The sequence below is a fragment of the Nothoprocta perdicaria genome, unplaced genomic scaffold (genome assembly GCF_003342845.1).
Source record: "Nothoprocta perdicaria isolate Ctin4 unplaced genomic scaffold, notPer1 scaffold_179, whole genome shotgun sequence".
Lineage (NCBI taxonomy): Eukaryota > Metazoa > Chordata > Aves > Tinamiformes > Tinamidae > Nothoprocta > Nothoprocta perdicaria.
The window spans coordinates 1,448,374-1,476,048 of record NW_020454971.1 but is presented as its reverse complement, the minus strand read 5'-3'; the positions used below and the strand labels follow the sequence as shown (position 1 = coordinate 1,476,048).

The 27,675-nt window shown below is 41.0% G+C and overlaps 2 protein-coding genes across 3 annotated transcripts in view; one reads left to right on the top strand and one right to left on the bottom strand.

Moving 5' to 3' along the window:
* Positions 1 to 8,613: 8,613 nt before the first annotated feature.
* PAPOLG (poly(A) polymerase gamma) lies at positions 8,614 to 26,230 on the bottom strand. 2 transcript variants are annotated; one of them, XM_026036451.1, is made up of 23 exons: positions 26,201 to 26,230; positions 23,144 to 23,302; positions 23,006 to 23,072; positions 22,139 to 22,220; positions 21,944 to 22,053; positions 19,881 to 19,934; positions 18,922 to 19,033; positions 18,229 to 18,318; positions 17,522 to 17,660; positions 17,302 to 17,374; positions 17,099 to 17,219; positions 16,841 to 16,925; positions 16,415 to 16,468; positions 14,981 to 15,100; positions 14,527 to 14,636; positions 13,023 to 13,144; positions 12,767 to 12,936; positions 11,688 to 11,794; positions 11,383 to 11,609; positions 10,522 to 10,593; positions 9,913 to 9,999; positions 9,046 to 9,161; positions 8,614 to 8,902 (listed from the first exon to the last, which is right to left on the bottom strand). In XM_026036451.1, the coding sequence occupies exons 1-22, from the start codon at positions 26,215 to 26,217 to the stop codon at positions 9,063 to 9,065; spliced, it is 2,277 nt and encodes a 758-aa protein (XP_025892236.1). In that variant the 5' UTR covers positions 26,218 to 26,230; the 3' UTR covers positions 8,614 to 8,902; positions 9,046 to 9,062. The 2 variants fall into 2 exon arrangements, with proteins under 2 accessions (XP_025892236.1, XP_025892237.1); XM_026036452.1 differs by having other exon boundaries at positions 9,943 to 9,999.
* Positions 26,231 to 26,634: 404 nt separating this feature from the next.
* The window catches only part of BCL11A (B cell CLL/lymphoma 11A), a 122,348-nt gene continuing 121,307 nt past the window's right edge, over positions 26,635 to 27,675 (top strand). The window contains exon 1 of the mRNA XM_026036442.1: positions 26,635 to 26,680. Within this exon, the coding sequence (XP_025892227.1) occupies positions 26,635 to 26,680 (46 nt within the window). The remainder of the gene's footprint in view (positions 26,681 to 27,675) is intronic.

The window sequence follows — 27,675 nt, the reverse complement described above, 5'->3', positions numbered from 1 at the left end:
CTCCAGTAGGAAGTGACATCAGAGATCTCAGGATACAAAAAGCCCATTAGTGTGTAATCCTGAATAATGATTCTTCAAAACCCCTGCCCTTTAGTGAGTAGATTTACTAAATCAAGAATGTGTGTTCCCCTTAGAGGCCCTGATTACATAGGGGATCATTTCTGCTCCCTAAATAATCACCTTTAAGCTTCAGTGTCATTACAAATACTTCCATCATAAACACTGCTGCAGTCATGCAATTATAGAGTTCAATTAGAGCAAAAGTAAAAGTGCTGTGATCTACAGCACAACACAGCTTGTGGCAGATGACCCAGTCACTACAAACTTGCTTGGTTCAGGACTTAACCCTTGCAACACCATTAAAACCTTATTTGCAAAACAGCCCTGATGTAAGTGGTCAAGGTAGAAAAACAAGTGACCTGACATGTTTAGTTGTAATGCAGACACTTTTCACTTACATAGTTTAGGACTAGCAACTGCTTCTGTCCTGATGCTGGAGGACACCAGACATGTAGGAAGGGGAGAAGACTGCCTAGATATTTTACAACTGACACAATTACTATCTCATTACTATCTCTGCTTGGAAGAACATTTACTAGTGGTCCCTAGAAGAACAAACAGAGTAAAATATAGCTGAATAGACCTCCATAATAACTCATATTTAGCATAACAATTAGTTTCTCCCAGCCTTTACATATAATCAGCAACTTTTTTTGTGTTGTCAGCAATCCTGCTTCATAAGCATCCCTAATTTGAAATAAACTGGGGTAAACAGGTGAAATGTTGTTTCCACTTCGAGTGCTGAGTCCTTTAGATATGCACATACTTTATTCACCACAAGGGAAGGAGCCAGAGTTGCCAGCCAGAAGAAAAGAAAAGGAATCAAGTAGCTGGGACTACAGATGATATCAAGAAGATCCTTAAAAAAAAAACACCAAAAAACCCCCACAAACAAGCCCAAAATGCAGCTAATTATGGCTAATGAAAACAAACAGAAATGTGGCTAGCGTTTAAGAGTTTTTCCCTTCTCTTAACAAGTCACCATAACAGCACTACGAGGACTTCTCTGACAATCCTGTCTGGTCTTCTCTTRGGATATCCTCCCCTTCATAAGGTTACAACGCACAAATCTTTCATCTTTGGCAACAGATACGGGCCCTCCTCCAACTCGAACTTTATGAACRCAGTGTGCACAGCCCTGCTTGAAGAACAGAGGTCTGCTATCTTATCAAATCCTGTTCCGGCTGAGGAAAGTGGAGAGCAGCCAAGATTCTCTGGGGCTTCCTTCCAAGAGCATCTTCATCTTTGCTCATGACATGTTCAGGCAGCAGAGACCGATTACCAGCTCAAGACAGGAAATGCAGGAAGATTTACATTCCTAAACCTGGAGAAGGGTTATGCCAGCTTCCTGCAGAGCTAAGTGCCTTCTCCACCTGTTTGAGGTGTTTTAAGCAAGAGCACGTGCTTGGGCTCACTGTGCTGGTTCATTTCACTGAATACACTTTGATCACAAAACCAAGTTCATTAAATCTTAGGRTTGTGTAGTAAAATATTCATAAAACATTAATAACAAGGCAGTACAGTTGACATGTCTATAAAAGATGCACATGAGTGGRCTCTTGACAAAAGTTCACTTCAGTTTGCAAACTTTGTCTATGCATGACAAAATACATGGTCAGGCAACCAAACTGTTCACTAGGAAGAAAGACAGGGCTGCCAACTGCTTGCTGAAAATAGTCCCTCTTTCACAAATATGAAGCAAGGTACTAGTTCCTACAGCTGGCATTAATCATTCAACCTTCCTTGATTCAGTAGTTCCATCTCTTCCCTAAAGAGATCTGATTTCTAGAGAAGTCAGTCATTTTTATGTTGACTTTAGTAAGTTTCTCACTGTAGGGTTGCGAGGCTGAGACGAGCCCGCAGCAGCGGCCAGGCAGGCTGCAGAGCTTCCCACACAGGCTGCAGAGCTTCCCACGCGGGCCTTGAGGATTCGGGTGTTACCAAGACACCAAGAGCCTCTGCAGTTCTGGGCTTCCTCTGCACTTTGTGCTGCCCCAGGCCTTCATGCTTTGATACACAGCTTGAAGCAGGCAGCCTCCTGCATTGAAATGGTATCTTCCAATACACAATTTAAAAGTTAGAGGCTTCTGCTGAGACTTATTCTATTACAAGATATTTTTTACTCTTCACAGGGGGAGCAAGATGCTACAGTAACTGCTGAAGATGGCAGTTAAGTTAACCTCAGGAACAAAGTTAAAGGGAACGCTAACAGGTGCCAATTCTAGAGTATTAACTTAAGCCTGTACTCTGGAAAGCACTGCCTAAATCCCCTCTCTGTCTTCACCCCTAACACTTTAATGTGCCCCATTCATTATCCCTTCAAGTTTTTGTAGCAGCTACTTATTGTCTCTTGGAAAAGGATCCACAGTTCTGGGGGGATAATTTTACTCTCAGGAATTACTGATATTTTCCACTACCAGCCCCTTCAGCCCCAGTGGCAAAGTATATGATCTGCCAACATTTAATAAGCTGTTAACTTACAGTTGACAGGCTTCAGGTACTGTATGATCCGTTAAAACACTTAATAAATGTTTTTGTGGAAGAGAAGAGCGGTAGTAAGACTGCTTTTTTTTTTATTCCCTTTCTCCTACATCTTGATGGCATTACACTACAAGCTTTTAAAAAGCCATAAGAAAGTTTCTTTCTAAATAAATAAACTACATATACAGTACCTTAGAAGCAACAGTTGGTTACAGTTACAATAATCCTTCTTAGCTGAAGACAGTAGTGCAGTAACTGATGTGCACTGGGATTCCCCCAGTAGCCATGGACAAAAGTGACTTTAAAGGGCAGGAGCCAAGCAAGGCTTAGAACCTTGCACATTCACAGAATTTGGCTTCAGTTGCTGCTACTGCCACAAAGGTTGTTCGCTCCTCCATAAACCACAAGTCTCTGTTATTYCTCATCTACTAGGAGAAGGAAGCCAAAGATTAAGTGTTGAAGAAAAGAGTTGATAGTGTCACAGAAAGGAAAAGGGTACAATGCTATCAACTCAATTGAAAACATCACTTCAAGGAACAGTGGGTGGGCACTTGGCATGACTCTATCCAACTATCCCAGAAGAACAATCATTTGCTAACAAACACTGCTGTTAGCTGCCTCTATTATTGATCAAATTGAAGATCAGCTTCCCTCCCAACAATGAAAACTGTCCTCAACTAAATGAACACTAAAGTCAAGTTCACATGCAAACAGAATCTGATGGGACAGTAAGTCAGTCTCCTGCTTAACAGTTAAGAAACTCTAACTAGCTTTTAAACATAAGTATTAGAAGTTTGAGTAGGTGCTTTATTTTTTTTTTGAAGTTTTACACCTTAGTACAAGGACAAATAAGAACATAGCAGGGTTTTCCCCATCAACATGGGGGCCACTGAAGTTAGGCATGACCTTTTTGGCTCAACACATGCAAGCCTGAGTCTTAACATACAACCCTGTATCAGTTCCAGGGCTGGCTCCCAGCCAATCCATCTGTGCCTAATTGTTACTCAAAGGTGAATTTAAAGCTGTTTTAAATATATTACATTTAAGGATAAAAGTCGAGATTCCACCTTTAGTGAATTTTCCCCACTTGAAGCTGCAACATGTAACAATAGGAGAGATTAACTGTTAATCAGATTAATTAATCTCTTAACCTGTTAACAGATTAACCTGTTAATTACTTACTACTGTAAGCGGAACAGCCCTAACAAATGCATTTACAATTTTACAGGCATAAGCCAAATATTTACTCAAGTTGCACAAGTACAAACATTTTGTTTTTTTTTTCTGCAACTTATCACTTGGCATAACCAAGTGATTTTATTTTGTGGGAGAATAGGGGAAGAAAACAGGGGATTCCCTCTCCCTGTCACTGCTAGTACATTGTTGATTACAACATACTTGCTTTCCTCAAAATGTTTCCAGATGTGCAATCTCTCCCAGTTGATTTAACTGTTACTACAGGCAAGCATTATAGATGAAATACTGTATCTGACTGCCCGCTGTTCAATATTTGACTGATTAGATTTGTTCGTAAATGCTTTCAGGAAACTACATAGAATTTTAAACAAACTCTACCAACATCTAGCAGTGGGAAAAGTAGAGCATTGATAGAGACCTGTTAGAAAAGTCTCTATCAAAATTATTAGAAAAATTCACGTACACACTACACCACCCATACAAAACTAAAAGCTCTCCCCCCCACGCCCCTTGTAATGGTCTGCTACAGATCTTGCAAGCAATACTGAAAGATGTCATTTTTTTTTTTACATACAACTTAAAAGCGAACCAACTTTTTAAATTCATGATGTTCCATTGCCTGCCTAGTATAAGACGGCAGAAGACATTTAACTCAAGCAGTCACTTCCTTGGCCTAGTTACTAGCAGTCTTTGTGGCAGTGTTCACAATACCAAGTTCATGCTCTTCTCAGTAGAGGAAAAGGAATATAATCAATTAAGTTCTGCAATAAAAAAAATAGCTGGAAAAATCAAAAAGATACAGGAAAATACCAAAGCATTGCTAAGTCACATAATGAAGTATTTATAAGTTAAGGCACATTTAAAGTCTCATTTTAGTTCTTGCCATATTGAAAGGCAGAAGGACAGAATTAAGAGTACAGGGACAAAATTCTGGCATTTTCCAGCTTTAGAGCCTACTTAGTATAACATGAAATACACTGCTTGTTGTATTACCACTCTGCTAGCATGTGCTAGCCAACACTTCCTATTTTAAGACCCTATTCTCAGTTACTCCTAAAGCTTGCCAAAACTTGTCTTTGGATACGATTACATACACTGCCTCCAGCTGATTTGTAGGAAAGAATGAAAATGACTTAATCATTTCTAAGAAAGGAGCACAGGGAAAACATGCAGCTTTACTTATATTCAAAGAATTCTTGAGACCGATTAAGAAATTCTTCAAATTTCAGAAAGAGGGACATGAAATTGAGCACAGAGATTGTGTTGGTATCACTAATGGACTTTTTGCTGTTCCTTTGAAAAACCACATATTTGGACATACGTGGAACCTTTGAAAAGCTGGGACTTGCACATGCTTGCCAGCCTGATAACAGCTGAAATCTCCAGCCATTTTCTCTCCACCACAAGTGTATTGAACTGGATGGTCCCTGCAGTAGCTGGTACCTGCCAAGCTGCCACTCACTAGGGTGAAAAAAAAAATTAAGGTCGTTTCTCCTGTGTTTTCAAAACTCCCACTGCTTTCATCCCCTTAGCATGGGACAAAATACCACCCAGTTCAGAGTGAGGATCAAGAGACAGATTTGGGTGAGCAAGGAAGATGCCAGGTTATCGAGAGAAARGGGCCTGAAGCACGTGGTGGCCAGCAGCCTGGGACAGGTCTGAGCCCTCAGGCCACACTCGGGGCATGACRGGCTGGTGAGGGAGGCGAGGACTGAGGCAGCTCCCTGTCCTGCCAGGCCAGGCCTGCTGCCCTACACGCAGGGRGAGGCCAGCAGCTTTTCCAGCCCCCCAGGCTCGTGCTGGCCTGGCAAACAGTACCACACTCAGCAGAGTGTGCAGCAGAGAAGGCAGCAGAGCAGCCAGAAAAGCGGGGCCACCACAGCAGCGCAGGCCAGGGCGCGAGGCAGGCCGGGCACCGCAGCGACCTTTCCTGGCCGCCCCCAAGCACGGCCGTGGCRGGGCCGAGCGCGGCCCGGTGCCGTCACCGCACACGCAGCGCCCGGCCGCCCCCGCTGCCAGCCTCACAGCATGAAAGCCGCTTCCCCACTCGGGAAGGCCTGGCCAGGCGGAGAGGAAGAGGCAGCCCCCGTGCCCTCCCCTGGGGAAACGTCACATCAGGGCTGCGGGAGAGGCGGGAAGAAGGCGCCTGTGGCACCTTTCTGCTCAGGCCAGGCGCCTCCCTCCAGCACAGGCAGCGGCCAGGGCTGCTCCTCCCTCAGCGCTACAACCACAGCCTCCCTTACGGGAACACCACACACGTCCGGGCCCTTTGTGAGAAGGGCGACAGATGAGGTAATAGCCAAAACACACGTTGGGCTTGTCTGGGGGCTGTTGAGCTCACGTCACTCGAGTGTTTTGTAAGGGCAGCACTAACACCACCAGAAAGCCAAGCATGACAGTTTCAAAATACCTTTTTCTTTCCTTTTTACTCATGAAGGCCGAAGTTGAGTGTTGTTACTTGCTCACTTAGTTGCTGCAAAGCCATAAGCATAGGTGACATCACATGAGTGTTTCACTGATACCTAACAGAAAACTAGAGAAAGCATGAAATTGCAGGATGGAATTTTTGCCCGAGTTACTAGTCATACACTATTTAACTAGACATTGCCCTCAAAGGATCCTACATCCCTCACTCCTTCCATCTCCAACCCACCAGTATAGCAACTAGCTCGGAAAGCAGACAAATATTCACAGGAGTTTTGATATGAARGAATCCCACTGAGGATTTTATACAAGTAACTTTATCTTCAGTCATCCCAAYAGAGAACTGAGTCCATAAACTGAGAAAAACTGAGCTGTTAATCTGAACTTCAGTCAGAAAAGCAGAACTAGCCATGAGCCCATCAAAAGCAGAGGGAAGCACTCAGAATACCCCATTACTACACAGCCCTGGGGCGGTACCGCAGTGTGCTGATATGCGGGGAAAGCCCAGGACCATGAGGTCATAGGGCTGCACCAAGCACTAAGGCAGGTAGCTGCAGAGTTAGTCCGACAATTCTTCCTCAAACCTTAAGAAAAGAATATATTTAAACAACAGTGACTGGAAGATAAACTGCAAAGCAAGAGTTAAGGAGCCCCACCTTTGTGAAGGCAGKTTAGCTAGATTAGTTTTGGGCACAAGTCAGCCACACAATCCCTCTATTAGCCTGCACACACCTGGAAAACAGCCAAAGACTATTTGGATGGAAACACCAAGAGACTGTGCTGAAGGATGCTTATAACAAGTCAGAAGAGTCGAATGGAAGGGTTTAGAAAGCATATTAATATTACAGGGTTGTAGACTACTACAGAACAGCTTTTATATTTACTGTTTACCTTATCTAATGCAGGTTTAGGTCCTTCAAATTTCCAAAATATCTTTATTTGCTATACAGCTGCTGAAGTTGCATGCATAGTTTCAGTGAAAGACTTGTTATTCTAAAGAGCAGGGTTTTAAACAGGGTTAGAAAACTGAAGAAACTATTTTCATACACTCAAGATGAAGTTTTAAGTCACTTAACAGGAGTTGTTTGATTGAACCAGGACTAAGGGTCTCTTAAGGGAAGGAATAGGGAAGAGGCAAAAATAGGGCCTCTCAAACCAACTAAAACCAATTTTGAGTTAGAAAGCTTTTAGACAACTGTGGAGTGCCTTAGACATATAAAAGCTACTTGAGGTTAACTAGGAGCAAGATGGGGTAACAAAGCAAGGATACTATGCTGAACCACCATGCTTTCTCCCCAGGTTTGGGATACTAGTAAGAAAAGGTTACAGAAGGGAAGCTTTACAAGGATACCTACCTTCCTTTACAGCCCTTTGATCTTATAACCAATTTCCAGCAGATTCTTAAGATAAACAGTCATTCTGAGTTCCAATCAAGCTGAGCAACTACTTTTATATCTTCCAGGAGCATCAATTGCCCAAACAGCAAATTGGAACTTCACCTATAGTTTACTAAGTGCTTAAAGACACAGAATTTAATGTGAAGTCTGGAAATATCAAGGACAGGGAAAGTGTTTCCAGTCTCTTCACAGCAAGTTGATTATAACATGTTATCATTAGGCAGATTATTTCCTCCTTCTCCTCCCCTAGACTCTAAAATAGAGTTATGGCTTAATTTTAAGCACATCTAACCTACAGAAAAAAATACCAAGGAAAGACTAAAGGTTGAGTTTCTCTTTGAAAGACAATATTTTATAGCACATACAAAAATACTCTGAAAAACTTACAACTTAATTTACAAAAACATCAAGCTAAAGAAATTACAATAGGAAGATGCACAGCATTTGTTTCAAATGATTAGAACTTCTCCCCATTCCCCAAGATCCTGATGAACTCAGCTGGGTATGCAGCTTGTTTTTCATCAGCTTGTTTACATAACTCAATCTTAGACTACTAAAATATTTCATACAACAATTCAGAACAACCTCGAGGGCTTTGGTGAAACCCCAATGCCACTTTCTGCACGTCAATCCCTTCTTAGACCAGCTTGCAGTAGGTAGTAGTGTCACAACAGCTGCACCTGGCGCAATGTTTAAACGTACCTTTAGTTGTGTGTTTAGCTCTGCTACCCAGTGAAAACAGAAGAAAAACAAGTCTGTTTGGAGGAGTCTTAAGACAAAAAACAACATGGCCTGGGACATTTCCACCATCTCTATACCTTGGTAGCATCCTCTGTTGCCTTTTCTTTAAGATTTATTGATGGGCCTCCATGGGAGGCAATACCTATCACTTGTGTAGTACATGGCTGTGCTATACAGTGAAAAGCTACTGCCTGGGGCAACTGAGCACCATTGTGACAGACGCACAGGAGTGTAAGTGCCAAATGGGATCAAATTTAAGATCACATTATATCTACATTAGGTAGGAAAGCATAAGCAGAGGCAAACACATTCATACATACTTCAAACCAGAATGTGGTTCCAGTGACTAAAACCCCATTCCCATGCGCTCTGAGTCTAAGTTACAGCAYAGGTTGCTTTTTGTGGCTTTTTCAGCTAGTGACTGTTAAGTCTGAAAAGACTAAATAAGGACAGCTGTAAAGCAGGTATACAGAACATGGTTCCAAAGGAAGCAAACTTCAGCTAACAATATTGAAAAACTGAACACCATGATTTTGTAGACAGTGGCTTGTCAGCAGGCGATCTTGGAAAAGCTACACAGTAATAGCAGCATCCTACAGCATCTGCAGGCCAAAACGCAGAGAAGGATATTGAACTAGCCAGGTTATATTTAAGAACTTCCCATGCAATAGAAGCAAAATACTTYGCTGGACAGTAACTGCATGACAACATCATCATGAACCACTAAAATATCCATTATCTTTACCTGAAGAGACACTTTTGTTACCGGTTAAGGGTCAGTCGGATGGATCTCTTAATAATGCGAATGTTGTTTGTTGGAACAGGTGATGAGGAATCTGGTAGCTCTTTACTGGAAAGCCTCTGCAACACAAAGATGCCACATAGAARAGGAAGTTTTAAATGCATTAGTTGAAAAATAGTAGCAGATAAACAAATCCTTTTCTAGCTGAATCTATATCTGTAKCTACAAAGGTATCAGGATCAAACACACAGGTTTACAGAGGAGGTTTTCTTCTGCTTGCTTACCACATTAGAGAGAGAAAGCATGTTGCCTCTGCAAGCTTTATTCTCTCAGGAATTAATTGCTTCAAATCATGTCAGAAAATAAGTTAACAGCATAATAGAGGAAACTAGTATTCCTCTGGCTAGCAGTGACACCCTATATTCCTGTGTTTTCCATGGATCACAGTTTACTTCCAATCTCTTATAATCCTCAGTTGTACATCTCACAGAAGAGTTAAAGCCACTTACACTCCYCAGCTTCCAAGTCTTGGCACAAACTGGTATACAAATATTTAAGATAATAGCTCAGAACTTTTCAAAGATCTGCAAGAAATATACGYATTTTCCCCTACTCAGGAGGAAAAAAAAAGCCAATTGGGAAACAAGCTGGGACAGGGCTCAAGTATATGCATACATGGTTCTTCAAGTGCAGTAGCTTTCTAACTGCAGCTTAAGTTTGGCAAGTAAACCAAGTAAACTCACTGTGTCTAGCCATTCAATTTGCTGGAAGCACGGCAGGCAAAGCTTACTGGCCRCCCAGAAGAATCAAGCTTATAGCAATTAACACATAGTCTTTATACACGCGATGGAAATTCTAGTTTTTATTTACCTGGGAACATAATGGCACAACAGATAATACCTGTGACCTTGATGTGTCAATAATTGGAATGGGCATGGATTTTCTCTCAAGGCCATCCTAGAAAATACAAACACAGAAATGATATTAAAAGCATCATCAAATTCATGGTATAAAAAACCTCAGTCCAATACATCTATAGATACCCTCAACCTCCCTAAGGACCAGGGAAAATACTAAGGTTTTTAACAGCCCAGGAGCATGCATAAAATACTTCAAATCTTTCTAATGAGGATGCTGCTAATAGGGYCATATTTTGGTTTGAGCACATGCCCTCAAGAGATTATACTTCAGTAGCAAACCACACTCAGTAAGCAGCTTTTTATGCTTCCTTTGAGGTCAGCACTCAAGTCTTTATACTACCGCATTATCTAGTAGTACCATTGGATAGGTAACAGTAAGGTAATGTTACACATGGGTGTAGTATTTGAGAAGGGAAGACCAATACATGCTGCACTAGAAAGGTTTTTTTTGAAAATATAAAAAACGTCAGCAAATGCACTACTTAAGTGAAGTAATCTAGGCACTAGAGCATTCAAATTTTCAGTTATTGCACTTTGGGTAMAACCACCTCAAAATTACATTTTCTGTAGATTTCCTCTTTACATCATCTGGATTGCCACTGTCTTTGAATGCCGAATCCTGGGCAATTAGCTGGAAGAACAGAATAGAGTCAAAATAACTGCTACATTAAAGTTGCTTTCATAATGGGCTACAGCTTCCAATCAACATATTAGAGGTATTAACAAAAATTCTTAAAGTGACATTTAAAGAAAAATACTAATACCATAGGAATCTCAGGAGTCTTGAGACTCAGTCRTGGAGCCTGTACTTGAAATATCTGATACTATTTTGTAGTACCAAAGGCTCAAATTCTTTACGTGTCAAACATGAGCTACTTCTTATTCTTTGACTCTACCTCAAGCAGAGAGTCAAATGCACAAGAGCAGTTATTTTTCTACCTTCTATACAAAATAMCTCAAGCATTAATCTAAAGCTTCCACAAAAACAAAATCTAACAAGCAATTTTGTGTTTTGTCTTTTTAATAGTGGATAGCCTCTTGAACAGATTTCCTAAACTGCATAGGCTTTCACTTTGTCTGCTAGAACAGCTTAACTCTTGCGTGTAAACCTGTAAGATTCATATCCATTTCAGTAAGAYGACTGAAAAGCGTTTGCCGGATTGCTTTAAGAGTTGCTTCCAAATAGGCCAGCTTATTTAACAATTGATCGTGACAGCACAGCRTAAGATAAAAACAGTAACTGCACTACCAAAACCAAGGCTAGTATCACATCTCAGTGTAACTGGTATATGTTAGGTTCAAAAAAATTTTCCATACCTACAACCTACTAAAGCTCTCATGATGTTTTAGTTACACCATTCATCTCGCAACCTAGCACTGTTTCAAGCCATGCCCAGGCTTGCTATCCACCAGCTTTTACCTTTTCTTTGTCTTTCAGTCTCTTAGGGCATTCTTCTGAGGCAGGCGAGTGCGGTCGTTTTGGTGCAGCATTTTTAGAAATTACAGTTGGAGTCCCTTGTAGTTCTTGTTGTCCTTGGGCAAGATGGGTTCTAAGCCGAGAAATTGTGCCGTGTCCTACCACTGTAGGAATGGTGTAACCAATGCAAGGAGGTCCTGAGGTTCTTATAGTAACTCTAGCCTCCATTTCTGTAGGAGACACCCAGCTTTTAGAGTCTGACCATGACATTAAAGACTGCATTTCCCCTCCACCACCTTAATACATACTTGAACCAATTATTGGAATGGACAGTCCCTTGGACACCGATGGGATGGCTACATTAGGTATCTTCTCCCTACTGCTAGCACCAGCAGCTCTTTGAATTCCAGCATTTCTGTAAAAATCAAGTTTTTGAATGCTTGAATTACAAAAATAGTTTATAAAATACTGTACATAGTTTCAGGAATTCATGCAAAACAGATGGCTACTTTCTTAGCTTCATGGTTTAGCAGGTGTGGTGGCAATGGATTTACGGTTGTACTTGATCTTGAATCACAGAACCATTATGGTTGGAAAAAGACCTTATCACGGTTCTGCTGAGCAAAGACAAACTAGCAGGTATTCTAGCAGGAGATCTTCATTTTGCTGAACTTCAACCCTGAAAATTTAAACCTAAACATTTTCTTTATGCAGTAAAACAGAGTYGTCATGTTCTAATTTTGCTTTCCAGCCTAAAAACTTAAAAGCAATATGGACTGCTGTATGTYATCTGCTCCATATATACATTCTCCCAAAGTTCTGTATATTTGCATAACACTTCTCCATTACTGAACTGGGCCACAGTGCAACATCAAATGTTGCGCTCGCTATTAGACTAGTACTCCTTATTCCTCTGGGCAGAAGTACTTTGTGGGCAAGTGGACATCTCAAATATAACAGTCAGAGTTCTTAGACCATCCACTCCATAAGTTAACAGTAGTAAGTTGGTGGTTTGGTTGCATGATTAGAGATCACTACTTCATTGAAGTTAACCCCAAAAGCACTAACCACACCTTTCGCTAGAAAGAACTGTTACCTGGTCAAGTGCTCCAGGTTCACGTTACACACAGGCCTAAGTGGATTTGTATTCAGGACCAAATCACTTCTCCAACACCAAGTTCCTCTTTACTCCTACACGGTTCTCTACATTAGGTTGAAAGACTTCTTAGCCTCCCCCAGCCCAACTGGGGTGTCAGCTTTGTTTAAAAGCCACTGGAGTAGTCCACATGCTAGTGGTCTACAGATTCCAACAAGAATCCTAGAACACATTCGTACTGACAGTCAGACAACAGTAGCTTCTTCACCACTCCAAGGTTATAGTGCTAACCTTTCTATTTCTGCTGCAGAGGTGTCCAATTTAGATATCCTATTTAACGAAGGGGAATTATATGGTGCTCTGGAGTCCGCGTCTCTGGAACTCTCCAAACCGCTTCCATCTGAAGAGGCCCTTTTGGACTGAAGTCCACTAGCACTGTGACTAATATCTGGCATGCTTTGCTGAAACAACAGTTTAGAATGTGAGAATTTAAAAGAATAAGCAAGCAAAGGAAAGTGTTTCCCAAAGAGCCAATATTTTATTATACCTTCTTTTTCTTCTGTAAGGTTTCTGCAGGTAAAAAATAGTGGAGCTGCTTTCTCTTCACATGAGCTGCCTCAATCTTCATACCTTCTTTCAGCATGTTGAGGTTGCTAGCCTGCCTGTAAACTAAACAGAATTTAGTGTTATGCCTCCTAATGGGGATGTTGAGGCTATGTATAAGTTCTTCAGGAACAGCAGCTTTTAAGTTTCTTCTCATAAGCCACACTTCCAGCACAGCAGAACATAAAATACTAAGCACTCTCTGTATTATCAAGATGRATGTGAGCCAAGAGGCCCATCACACACACAGACTGGAATAGCTACATCATAGCTATTTAAGTTCATGTTTAAGGTCTGTTATAGGCTTTAGCTAATTGCATATATTTGAGTTGCTTTAACCCAAAGGAGTTGTTTTAACCCAAAGGGTTAAACTGGCAGTTAAACCAGGCAGTTTTCCCATTGAGAACAACGGATGTAAAGGACTTCCTGAAGTAATTGTTGTGACCAGAAAAAACACATAGTTCAGATCGTACCACTGTAAAGATTATCCATAGTATTAGACATCTAAGGGCATGAGTCTTTTGTTTAAAGTTCTTTGCCCCATCACACTCATCATTTCAGACATAAGCAACCAAGTTTCCTTAATTCTTCAAGATGACTATTCAAATGCCTAACAGCACACAAGCATTTCTAAAAGATACAAATGCATTCAGGCTGGGAGGAAGCAGAATATGGAATAGTCTGTCCTTACAAATAACCCCAACCACTCCAAATCCACGATTCTAACAGTGTCTAACATTTGCATTATAACTACTTTAACTGCTCAGCCTACCAAAAGGTAACAGCAGGAAGATAAGCATGCATATTCACATGCTAGATCACATGTCATCATATTGTGACAACTAACTGGCTTTCCAAGTAGGGAAGACCCTTCTGAGAAGAAAAACTGTAAACTGGCATTAACAGTTTATTTACAATCGTATTTAGATTCTTAAAAGGCTTTGTCAATGGCTTTGACAAATACAGTTAAGTTCACTGCAATGGATATATCCAGGTTTAAGGTCTCTGWCCACTCACCTCATGAGGTCTAGCTCCTTCATGGATGTTTACTGTAATCTACAGAACTGACATCTGGTTATACTTGCAGATTTACTATATGCCTATGTCAAACACAGCAAAACAAAATCTTTGCTCATCCCCTAGAGCAACTCAAGTTTAGTGACACTGCCTTGCACTGAATACAGCAATTTAGCCCTGGTATCAAGTGAATTTTCTCTCTTATTTCTAGTATATTTGGCTTACTTGGAAGTGTCTTTACCTGCTGCATGGCTGAGGTGCACAGTAGTTACTGAGCTTACTTTRGCAAAGGGTCAAAACAAGAAACTTTAATATTCTATACATTCTTCTTTTTATAAAGAACACACACCAGAGGAAGCACAATTCATTTCACAAAATAGCTTCCACTTGAATCAAGTTAAATCCTTAAGACTAAAACAAGATAGACTTACCTGTATCTGTGAATGACTGTATATCATACGTTAAATCAATGTTAACACTTTCTGCATTTTCCACTTTCCTAAATATGATTCCAAGAAACCACATTGACACATATTCACTCCTGAAAAGACAGATTCACAAGTCTCACTTATGCACGGATGCCAGGTCCATTTGGACACTAGCATCTAGTCTCAAGAAGAGAATAAGCAAAATATCCTACACTATTTACTGATACACAGCAGTTAATGCTTAGAATGAGCCTTTACTCAAGTATCACCATACTTTGAAGCTCTTATTTAAAASAAAGTGGAGTTTATACATATAGTCTTACATGTTCAAAACCTCGCCTATGAGATTCTGTACTGACAAAGCAGCATGCACTTAGTTTCTCACAGATGACCAAGATGACTGAACAGGTTAAAACATACTGGCCAAACTCAGTTTAAGAAAATTAACAAAACTCACTGTTTACAGTGTTCTTGGTTGCCAGGAAAAGACTGTGGATTTACATGTGCAATATTTATGAATTCATTCCTCTCCAAGTTTCCAACCAGCACACGAATTTTAGATTCAACAAGGCCAACCCTAATAAAAAAGATTTGTTTTTTTTACCATATCCAGCACAGTATATTACATAGTGTTAATCAAAAAGGCTAATCAAACATTAAATAGTAAGTTTCATTCAACTAAGTAGTTATTAGAGCCGTGTTATCTAGAATTTCCTTGAACAGCAGAACATAACATCTAAGTAATGTTTTAAAGGTTCAAAAGACTGAGCCATTCAAATTTGCTACCAATGTAGATGAAGCCCTTCAACACAGAACCCATGACAAAGGCAGTCATAAGAAGTAGGCCTGGTATCTCGGGGTGAACTTGAAAGTGATCAAAATTCCTCTTTTTACTCTGAAGAGAAAGGGGAAGAGTAGGTCAGAAAAGAACACTTCACAGCTATTCAGTTACACCTGGATGAAGATACAGTTCCTCCTGCAGACTGATCAGTGAAGTTCCCCTCCAACCTAAACAGGAAGCATTGTTCCTTTACTAAAGAAACAACTTAGGCACCTTAATTTCATCAGAAGCTTGCCCAAGATTAGAATAACCTCAAAGTTTTTCATTTAAAGAATTGCCATTCGCTGCAGTTAAATAATACACTAACTTGGAAACCAGTTAAAAACCTGGAGGTTCTTCAAGCACTTCTACAGTCTGACCTATCTGCTAACCCACTGCAATTCAATCCGCTGAAATGCTGACATTTTCAGGACTGAACCCAAGAGATCCAAGTCCACTACTAGATTAAGATACTGTGATTGTGATTTATCAGCATTCACATGCTGTCTTGAGTGTCAGCATGTTTCCCTCAGAACAAATAGGCTTCTTTCACCTCACCAGMATAGAGCAGGCCTTGGTATAGGTTGACTACATAACCAGAGGAATTCAGTGTTGAGTGCAGTTAATTGTAAATTAAATATTACAGTCAGTAGTAAAGTTTGAAATGCAGCATTTTAAGAAGGTCTAGAAGATGTAGATTCAGTTCTCCAGTGGTCATTACCTGCTGATCACATCAAGTTCTCCACGGTTGCTTCAGTCTCTGTAAAAAGGAACTTCTAACTTGCATGTGTCGTCCCTAGYTTCTCTGCATCTACTTCTCCAGATGATTCAGCGATCTGACTTTGAGCTGTACACACATCATCCCTCTTTGTCCCTTCTCCCCATGACTCATTCTTTAGGTCAATTCCTCAAACAACTTTAGTATTAGTTACAAGATTTAGCAGATGAACTCTTTATTCAACTGATTCTCTATATGATGCTAAGCTGTACTCTTTAATACTATGGCAAAACATAGCAGAACATTGAATTGAGTTTCAGTTATGTATTGAACCCACATTCAAAGAGTCTTACCACTCCAAATGATGTTCTTCAGTAATGGCACTAGCAGTCAGTACAATATAATGTCTAAAAGAAAATGAAAATATCTTTGTTTCACTTAAATGAAGCCAAAACAACTGCCATACATATATGTAGAATGACTTCCAAACAAGAATTATATCCTGTATTCCCTTCAGTACTAACTGAAGAGAACCCGATTATATCCTTTAGGATTACTTTAAATTACAAAGTACTTCAGTTGTGYAAATCAAAATGGTGTCAGCAGAATGCTATAAACAGTTTCCACATGCACCTCTGCACTCACTTAAAGTCATCTGATTGTCTCCATTTTCTGAAGAAATAAGCATTATGGCCACCTTCTATTTAAAAGGAAAGCTTAAATCCTCTGTGCTAACCAGTACACAGATTATTTCAAGCACAGGCAGCTTTCACACATACTTATACTTCTGAAAGAAGTTTGGTGGCTCTAGGAGCTTTGGCCAGTCTGATTTCCCTTGAAGAATCTCATTTGTAACTGCAAGACCTGCAATTAAAGAAAAAAATCAATAAGTCAGCATGAGTTATGAACTCTRCAAGGCAAGATCTGAACACTAGTACACAGATCAAATGACACTAATCCCCTTGACACAAGCAGTTCTGCATTAAAGCATTAAACTTTTTGTAATAATAAATATAGTAAGAACTTAGAGTCTTTACCATGTTTGAACTCCTCCACCATTACAGCTCTTGTTGATGTAGATACATTGTATGTGGAATTCTGCTGTGGATACGCTGGCGTGATTATAGGCATTACATGATACCGGTCAGCTGGATTCACCTGTGGCAACAGAACATTTCTGCTTAGCATAAATTTAGAATCCAARACAACTTCAAGGCTTTTGAATTAAGTGCCTACATACCCTAGGGTCCCATACAGGTAAGTTAAGATCACTCTCTTCTGGCTGTTTCAGCAATACAGGTTTTGGCCACTCCCTATGTAAGAAGGATCAGTAACTAGTAATTATCAATGTAAAGCTCAATCATGTAACTAAGACTTGTATCAAAAATACTCAGCTAAATCAATAACTAGCTTTACAAGACTTGCTTTTCAGTACAGCTTAGTGTCAAACAATTTCTTACCATTTTGAGAAAACCAAGAAGAACTTGTTAACAAGAGTGGAGGCCAAAGCATTTGGATAGAGTTGACACGTTCTTGCTACTAGCATAGCCCAGGAAACTCCACCAAGAAATCCCAGCATATTGGAGTAGATTCCACGTCCTAGAATGTAWACTTAGTTAGCCTTTATTCATTCAAAAAGTATTCTCCCAGTAAATACAAGTATATCCCTTCATATTTACAGCACCAGCTTTACAATCTGTAAATTACTCGGCATGCTTCAGCCTCAGTGAAGTTAAGTATGCTTGCAGTGGCATACAGGGAAGAACCTTGCTTCTTACAGTGATAAGAAACAACTCCATCACTTCCCAAGGCATTACCATTCTGAAATATACTCTTTCTTACAGATAGATACTTAACTTCCTTTAAGGGTTCTATCATTTTTCTAGCACTTGTTTGAGCCACATGCCCACACTCTTATGTCTTAATCATCTTTTCACTATTTGCAGTCACACTGCTCATAAGCCACAGTGCTTTTCATTGTATTCATACCCCCAGCCACTCAAAAAATACGTAATCTAGCACAGGGGAAGACCTTTGATGTTTTTGTTTTAGATTTGACATAAGACTGATATTTAAACCATCTAAAAATGATGTACTCTCATGCTGGAAAAGAAATTCCTACATCTGTTATGTCTGAAATTCTAAAGCTCAACATCACATTACTTACGCTTTGCCCACAGTTTAATTGCACGAAGCGTGAGCCGAAAGTTCTCTTTATTTGGCACTAGATGTAGTATTTCATCAGTAACTCTGCAGCCTGTGAGGAAAAAGTTACCAGAAGTTAACAGGTAYAAACCCAGTTTCCTTCTATGCTGGTTTTGATAATAAAGTTTAGCAAAAGGCTGTAAAAAACAGTTTGGATTACTTGACTACATTTAATATCCAATATTTCRTTTCTTGAACCTATGCATAGACCACCTTTTCCATAGTATAGACTCCAGTAAACATTTTTTAATAAAATCTTTTCCATGTGGATTTTGAAAGCTAGAGTTTTTTTCCATAGCCAYAGACAGTAGTAAGGTAGGTAATTTGGAGTTTAGGTGTTCTAAATACCACTCCCCATATAAAAAAACTACATACATTTCTAAGTGTCCTTTCTTTAAAAAGGAATCTGCAGCAGCTTCAGAGTGGGGGAGGGGGATGTCCAACTTGATCAAAGGAATAGAAACATACAGGGCTACTCAATCACACTCCTTAACTTACAAAATTTAGATCCCTTCACCACCTCCTGTCTTAAGCACATAGGAGATCCATTTCTGCATCTTTCACACACACTTTGTGTGTGTAATGAGCGTTTCTCTACATATTCCTGTACCAACCTCCGTAACATTTTCTTTTTAAAGCAGCATGAACATCTTACCATTTAAGCTCCGTATACATCTTATATCCAGACTTCTCAGACGCGAGTCATCTCCGAGATCTAGATTATCAGATATAGTTTGTACAGAGAGTCTTGCAAACACGAGATCAATCTAGGAGAAAGAAGGAGAAGGGCCAACCGTGAATTAGAATACAGGACTGCTTACAAGCAGCACACAGTGGGGGACACCTGGTGCAGTCTGGAGAGGAGCAGGAATTATTCTTATTTGGAATGACATGACTGCAAGGCTCAAGAGGCATTTGCAAGAAAATTTGAACACCTGGTTAGAAGTTCTTTATTTTATTCACATGAACTATACTGCATCACACCTACTTTTAAACCAAAAAAAGTTTATTCAACTTTAAAAAAACCATTCTAGCTTTAGAATTTTCACTTAAAAATGAAGTTGCATTATACTACTTTGGCTAAGTTTAGGTTTAACCATCTCAAATGTACTTCAGCAAAGACAGCCTTTTCCTTATGGACTAAGTTATTCTGATCTTGAAGCATGCTTTAGTACAGTGAGGCTACAGGACAACTGTTATGTCTTTGTTAGACCACTGAGTGTGTGTCCTCATGACAGGAATACCAGTGCAGAAACTTGCTTAGATATAACAAACATTTACTGTAAATATTTATTCCAGATGAGGGCTCCAGCTACTGAAAAATCTAGACATATGGGATTGTCATTTGACTATTTCATTTTCCAGATRCTGTTTACCTCACAACTGCTTCCTTGTTCTTTCAAAGAGATTAGTCTCTTAATAATAATAATACTAGAAACAAAAAGCCCTAAGTCCTCTGAAGAATGCCAGCTTGTCAGAGCAAAGAATTAACAAGAAACACTGTTTCCATTCCCAGTCAGCACATACTTGTGAAATAAATAAATTAGGCCTACGTGACCTACAGAATAGGTTCAGAAAAAGATGTACTCACTAAGAGAACAATAAGATTCTTACCTCAATGCCATCAAATTCAAACTTGACAACCGGCACATATGCATCTTCAACTGCCTGACAAGAGAAACAAATTTAAGAAAGCATCTTCTCATTTTCACATTCTTTCTAGAGCAGAATAAAACAGTTCAAGTAGCTTACCTACTTGGTATACAGACTTAGAGCTGTCAGTTATAATTTGGGGTCAAAATTRTTTATAAACAACAGGCAACATCAAACTAATAGTGGCTTAAAAAGCTATTTAGCTTACAGGCTTTGAGATTGATCATGTTTTGATTAAGAGCCACTGCACAATGAGTCATTAGTGTCAATACTCATGTGATACTTCATTAGGCAGTGAGAAAAAAAACAAGCAAAAGATTTACAGCTCTCTTGCTGTTGGCTAACATCCACAGAAACTACAAAAGTGCACGTTTGACAGCATCCTTGTTTTCATTTCCTACCATGCCTGAAACATCTTACTGGACAGTTTTCAGTTCTGTCATGATCAGTGTAGATCACCTGTTAGATTTGTTCCACAGACCCTATCTTCAGGAGAGTCACTTGAACAAAAGTTCATCAGCTTTACATATTAAATCTTTCAAAAGAAAGAAAAAACTTAAAAGCCTAAAGAGAAGGCTAGCACAGATTAATATTGACTTCATTGCAATTTGGATAGAAGACAAACTTCACTGTGGAGCTTGCTCCCAAACTTGCAACAAGAAATTAGACACTTCTGACATTTTCTGTCTATGAAAATTAGCCTGAACCAAGTCAAGCAGTTGTTACTTATTCCAAAAAAAAGCCTGTAAATGCAATGTACTCTAGAGAGCTTAGACTATTGCTTTAAAAAAAAGCAAAACAAAACACACATACACACACTGAACAGGAACATGCAGATCCAACTAAAGTCAAGGACTATAACAGACGTGAACATCACGTTTCCCCACACAAGTTGTTTCTACAACGAGCTGAGGAGACAGACATTTAGAGYTGCAAGTGCCCAATTCCAGAGGAGCAAAACCTCTCCCCAGTGCTTGGTCAGACACCCACGAATGGCATTAGGGGAAACAGTCTTATCTAAACATGCAGCAGGATGAGCTGGACAAGCACCTGGAAACGGAGCCACATGAAGAGTACAAGACAAGATCAGTGCAGCTGTGGAGCACTACATTAAATGCTAGTTTAAAAAAAAAATGAAAGGGAAGCATCTCTGACGTCCTGAAGGGAACAGTGACTAGGCAGCTGGTTTAACTATGAGGACACCTGTAACACTGCTTGCTATATCTTTCCATAGAATCAGACAGTTACAAAACTTTTCACAGTTCATGAAAGTATGCCACCATATTGCAATTAAGAACATGTTCAGCTTGATTAGCCCTACAGACCCAAGTTTGAWTATCTTACCTCTTTTGCAAGATATAGAGTCTAGCAGCTTCCATAGACACTCAGGTAATCTGCACCTTAAGGAAGAAGGTGTGTCTTCACTTCCTTTTTTCACTAGACCTGTATAACTAGGGTAATATCCCTGTTTTATAGCTCAGAAGTTGACAGGCCAGGAGTTTAGATCTGCATGCAAGATTTGCGGCATCCTGAAGGTGCTTTTTACAAAGCAGTTATTACACATTGAGAGCRCAACTCCTATTGGCTTCAGGTAAAGCTGTCTGCATAGATCACTCCAGCAAAGTCTCAAACTGAAGTATCCAGAAAGGAACAATACYGGCCAAGAAAGATTTACAGGTCCTGAACAACATCAAGGAACTCTAATACAGATACTGGCAGAAGTCTTTCCCCATCATATTCATCTGCCCGAGTTCTCRGGCTGCCCTCTCCTCTCAGTCATTGTAAGAATTTTGCAGGAATCCAAGGGATAGGCTTKCTTTTTACTACAGTGATGGATGACTCATTCATATCTTTTCTGGGCAGGGAATAAAAATACAGCAAAGATTTCTATGATGTAATCACATAGTCATTGGGAACAGGAACCAAAAGCTTGGCTTTTATTTTGGTCTGTACCAACATGAATGCTGAACATGAACACTCTTGTTACTTGCACAAGTATATGGTCTATGAAGGAGAAAGCTTACTCTTAGATTTTTTATTTCCTCTTGGTGCTTTAGTTTTTCAAAGAACGACTGAAAGAAATCTGATCTTTCCACATGTCTAGGAGCAACACAAAGAGCATCTATGTCAGCACCTGTAAAAAGATATTTCATTTAATCAGTCAAAGTAGTTAGCAACTTCCAGATACTGACATTACAACCAGACAACTAAAATTCTACCTTTGGTGTGTACTCCAAGTCTGTAAGAACCAAATGTAAATATTTTGCCACCAACATTTCCTACTACTGAAGGGGGAAGATTCTGTGGATAAAAATAAGTCTGCTTTAGAACACAAGATATACTGAACCGCGTGGATGCTTAACTGACTTAAGCTTGTTTAACACTCAGATGAAATTTTTAGGCTCTTAATAGATCACAGCCTGTAACTCCTTAGTACTTGCAAGGAAGATATAGAAAAAGATATACCACTCTCCTTAAACAGGTCTTTTACATAGGTATAGAGATGTTAATCCAGATTCACAGAATCACAGAAYATTCAAGGTTGGAAGGGACCTCTAGAGATCATCTAGTCCAACCTTCCTGCTCAAGCAGGCACACAAGAGTGTGCAAGCAACACAGRCTGTTACTGTTTTTCTAACACAAGTGCTTGCAATTCAAGAAATGTACAAGGAATACTACAATTCTATTAATTTATAGAAGTTAAAGCCTATCATTAGTCTATTCTGCAGAAGACTTGCATAACACAATCTGAGGTAATTTAATTCGACTCAGTGCTTTAGACATTGGAAAACTACTCAAAAGCCACTGCCAGCTTACTACCTACCTCATGCCACAATATATTGTTTCAGTTCTGTGCACTGTTGCTAAAGAGCCACTTTACAAATTCTTTCTCTGCCCTTAAAACTGCAAGATCCTGATACAAAAGATCTTGCCTGCAGCCTTACAATGGCTGTTACTACAGCTCTACTTGATATACAAGGGGGAAAAAAATCATAAGCTCAACTTCAGCATAAGCTCTAGTAGTATGACACTTGAGAAATAAARAGGTAGCAGTTGTTTGGCTAAGAACTTAACAAAATCATTACCTTGCTCTCACCAAGTTCCGAAATCCATTCTTTGACTAAGTTATTCAGTTTACCAAGAACAACTAGTCTGAAAAGAAAAATTGTATTAGATTCATTCTAAAATATAAGAGATGAACAAGTTTTACAGTCCTGTTATACCTGTGATTCAGTTGTTCTTCATCTTCAAATACCCCAAATGGCTTCATTGCCTCAACTAACTTCTGAGTTTGAATRTAATCTATATCCTTAGGAGGAGCCAAGCTAATTGGAGAGGTAACTCCATAGTGCCTTTCAAGTTGGTTCTGCAGCATAGAAGTCCTGAGGGAGAAAATAAAATGCTCAAGACTTTACAAAAGCAAAAGCAAATCTCACCTTACTGGGCACCACACTTCAGTTTACAAATTTCCAACTAAGTTCTTGCCYTCTTCCCTCTTATGCTATAAAAATAAGTAAAAAAAACCCTACTTATGCACAATAAGACACTCTTATACTAACCTGCAAGTCAAAGGTCAGGTGGACAATACTAGGAGTTACAGTAACTTATTGTTACCTCAGTACAATCCATCTGCATCACTTGATTACTGTAACATTGCCAGAGTATTAACAGAAAGGTCTTAAGTCCASTGAGGGCAACACTTCAGCACTTTTGAAGTTTGGGGTGTATTTCGCGTCAGGTTTAAGGGTATTTCCCACCCCACCAGTCTTCCAATTATTGGAAACCAAGGGCATTTAACACTGGCTCCATTCAGTGGGATGAGGTCTGCTATCTAAAGCTAATAGAAAATAGAGCAGATTTTCTGGGCTTTTGCTGGGTCAGGAAAGACATTATGCTTCATATAAGACATTATACAGASGAAGAGCATACACGGAATGGTAACKTAGACATTATACAGAAGAAGAGCATACAAGGAATGGTAACTTAAGTAGTGTTGATGCACTGAAGTAATGCACAAACTATTCAACTGTTCATCCCAAACCAAGAGATTTCAGCATATGAAGCAGCACAAGTCCAGCTGTGCTTGGAAAGGCTGCTCAGCGGCAGCCTGGTTATACATCAAGTTTGAAACACCGGTATAAAGCAAGCTCTCCCCCTTCTCCTGCGCAGAGATGCAGCTATGTCATTCTTTTTCTCTTCTAGCTCTGCTACCTCTGAAAAAGAGACTTTTCAATCCTTCTACACATACAGCTTTGCCTGATGAAGGCAACTGTGCAGTGCGTCATTTGATAAATTGACAGTGAACTACAGTCTTTACTTCTAATATTGCAACCCTTACGCATCTCAGGTTTCACAACTTTCAGAATTAAACTCAGTCGCTCACATGCCTTGCTTATTAATGAGTGCAAATTTGCATGATGAACTCCAACCTCACCTCGGACATGACTTTCATGGTGTTTTGCCCCATGCCAATGACTACCAAAAGGCTGTCAAACCTTTCTTGGCAAGCACTTCTCCTGCTGGAKTCAATCCCTGGTTTAGGATCACACAGCAGTGGTTACTGGGACACTTCTTATAAAKAAAAGAGACTTTCCCTGCATGTGTCCCCTAAAGGAACACATCCCAGTTTTAGCACACCTTTCTATTTTACTATYGAATCCCCAAGTAGCCTGGCACAGAAGTTAGATAGCAGAAGACCATATGAGAAGGGAAAAAGGGATTTCACACAGAGCTGAAGATGAGGAGAAAGGCCTGGCATAAGGTCACACAAAGTCTACTTGTCTGTTAAGGGGTTTTACAAAGCCTCTCCATTACTAGCAAAGGAGTCAATACCTCTCAGCTTACTTAATTAGGGAGTCCATATGCAGCCTCCAAAGTGCTAAAGTGATTAATCAGATCATTATTCAAAATGGCTGTTTCCTTCTTTACCTAATGACACCTTCAAATATCAGCTTGCTAGTCAAGAAATACTTAACCCCATTCAAGATATCCCAYAGATTTTGACTGGAAGAGAATTTGAAAACAGTCACCAGGCACCTTCAGCAAGTGACTCATGAGAGCAGGATTGCCTGTCTTTGTATTTATAGTTGTTGGCTTCATTCTTCCATTCGGACAGATTGATTACTCTCTTAACAAGGCTCTGCTGTGCACAGCATCTAAATCTTCATTTAAAACATTATAGTAGTTACTTCTTATGTGCTTTGGGCATTACTTACATCATAATATTTATACTTCAGAGAGTTTGCTCAAGGCAAGAGTATTTTAGACCTTTTAGTATTTGAGATCTTTCTGCCACAGGTAAATACACTACTTGCATTTCTCTTTCCCTATTCTTCCTAGAGAGACTATAATTAGAGGCTGACACAGTAAACAATATCATCCAGATGCATCATCACACAGGGGAAAGATAAAACAGAAGTTCTTAATATCAAATCCCTTTAGTCATCAGCAGATTTCTGTTTTCAGGCTCTTGCATGCATTGCTGAGGAGTATGACCTCATGATTTAAGAGCTGAAGTGAAAAGGCGCTTGGAAAGTTTTACTGAAGGCGTGACTGACATCCAGTGAATCTCTTCCTCCTCTGCAGGCTAAAAAAGAATAAAAACCAAAACGCAACCACACACTTACTCTTCACTTTCAAGTTTACCAGGCTGCCAGGCATTTACAKTGAACCAGCTTCAAGGATAAAGCAGTATAAAGCATTATCTTTTCCTCCATACGCTTTCTGTTCAAGTGAGGAACTTGTTTAGTATTTCCTAAACTTCTGCCTCAGTTTCTGCACCACAGCAGTGGGGTCCGAGACCTGACTTCTAACACATCCCAGTATCACATGACAAGCCCTAATTTAACCTGTCTCAGGCTTGGCTTAGCCCACCACGCAGCTCTCTCGCCCTCGCCACAGGGGGGCCGGTGTCACCCCGAGCCCCACRGCCCAGGGGCTGCAGCCGAGGGCGGGAGGCGGCCGCAGGACCCAGCGGCGCGGGCGGCCCTTCGCAGCCGCAGGCTGCGGCTCTCGCTCCGAGGACCYCGCAGCGACCCGCACGAGGGACCTGCGGGCGCCGGCTGCGGACACGAGCGCTCGCAGGGAGCCACTTACTCCCACCCGAGCGTCAACCGCTCCCTACGCGGCACAAAACCGCCCCAGAGCCCCGACGGGCGGCRGAGCTCCTGAGCTACGGGCACGGGGAGCGCGGCCGCAGCGGGACCCGCCCGGGAGAAGCGGCGGGCGGCGCCCAACGGCCGCCCCTCCCTCGCGCTCCCGCTCCCGCCCCCTCTCCTCACCCGCACGTCTCCCTCATGGCGCACGCGCCGCTCCCGCCACGCGGCCCGGCCCCCGCCCGCGCCCCTTGTACCCTGCGCGCCGCCGCCGCCGCCCTCCCGACGGCCACTGCGGGGCGCGGCCAATAGGGCGCGGGGGCGCTCCCGGCGGGGCGGGGCTTGGCGGAGGCCCCGCCCCGCGCCGCCGCGCCCCGCCCCCTGGCGGCCGTTGGTGGCCGTTGGCGGCCGTTGCTCGCGCGCCGCGGCCGGTAGCGGCGCGGAGGGGGGAGCGGGGCGCTGGGGTCGTTGGTGGGGCAGGGGAACCCGCTAAGGCGACAGCGCCGCTCCGAGCCCCCAGCAGGGCCCCGGTGCTCTTCAGGCAGTGCTGCCGGTTCTGCTCTTCACCCGTGTCTTTCACCCGCTGTCACACGGGTCCCTCGAGCCCGACRGCGCTCGCCATGTGCGCCGCCGAGCAGCCCGGCCACGGGCGATCCGCCCTGCGGCGTTAGTGACCGCAGATAGTCCTAATTGCATTAACTTGCTGCCATCTAGCACTTTGGGCCAATAGTTCTATTGCAAACAGTACAGAGGTGACGAAAACGCTCTGAAGAATCTCCCACTATACAATGACACTGATGACATCTTTGAGCCTGCAGAGTTTTACTGATAAAACCTTCATAATGTCTTTGAAGAGTTAACTGCGTCCCCAGAGAAAGTTGCTCTGCACCTGCCTTGGTATCCTGCTCCATCAGCTCTTCCCTAAGAGAAGCAGCCCGGCTCTTTTTGTACTTTTCTGGGTTGCCTGTAATGCTCGTCACTAAAATACACTTAATCTCACAAGATGCTCTTAAGAAATCCCAAACTGTATTTTAAGTTCCAAAAACTAATAAAACATATTTAGTTTTCAGGCATGAAGGCACTTTTACTAAGATATACCCTTATACACACTTCTTGGGTATTTTTTTGCTGTTAGTATTTAAGATTTTTTTTTTACTATTTGCATAGTAAAATATATTTSCTTATGTTAAGATTTTGCTAAGATTGTGTTAAGATTGTGAAGTGTTACTTAACACAAAGTTTTGTTAAGTTTTGTGTTAAATGTTTCTTATCACAAAATCAGATGATTCAGTGCAGAAAGTTGCACTACTAAAGCCAAAAAAAAAAAAAAAATTCTCAGGAGATTTTTAATTTCTAGCAATACCCTATCATTCTCCTGTTGTTCTRTGCTCACAAAAACTGTTGCTTGCGTACTTCTTTCTGCCCCTTTCAGATCAGCATCATTTGTTTTCCTTGAGGAAAAGAGCTGCCTTATTTTTGTGAATGTGCATAGCTGATTGCTCCACGTTGCTGTTATCTGCTTCTGCTGCGGGCTTTGGGGCTGCTGCAGAAGCCACAGCTGCTCCTCATGTAGGTTTTTAAGGCAGCAGTGATACCTTTTACTAAAACACCTGCAGCAGTTTGGAAAAAATTAACAAGTCTTCAAGCACACAAGGTTTTGT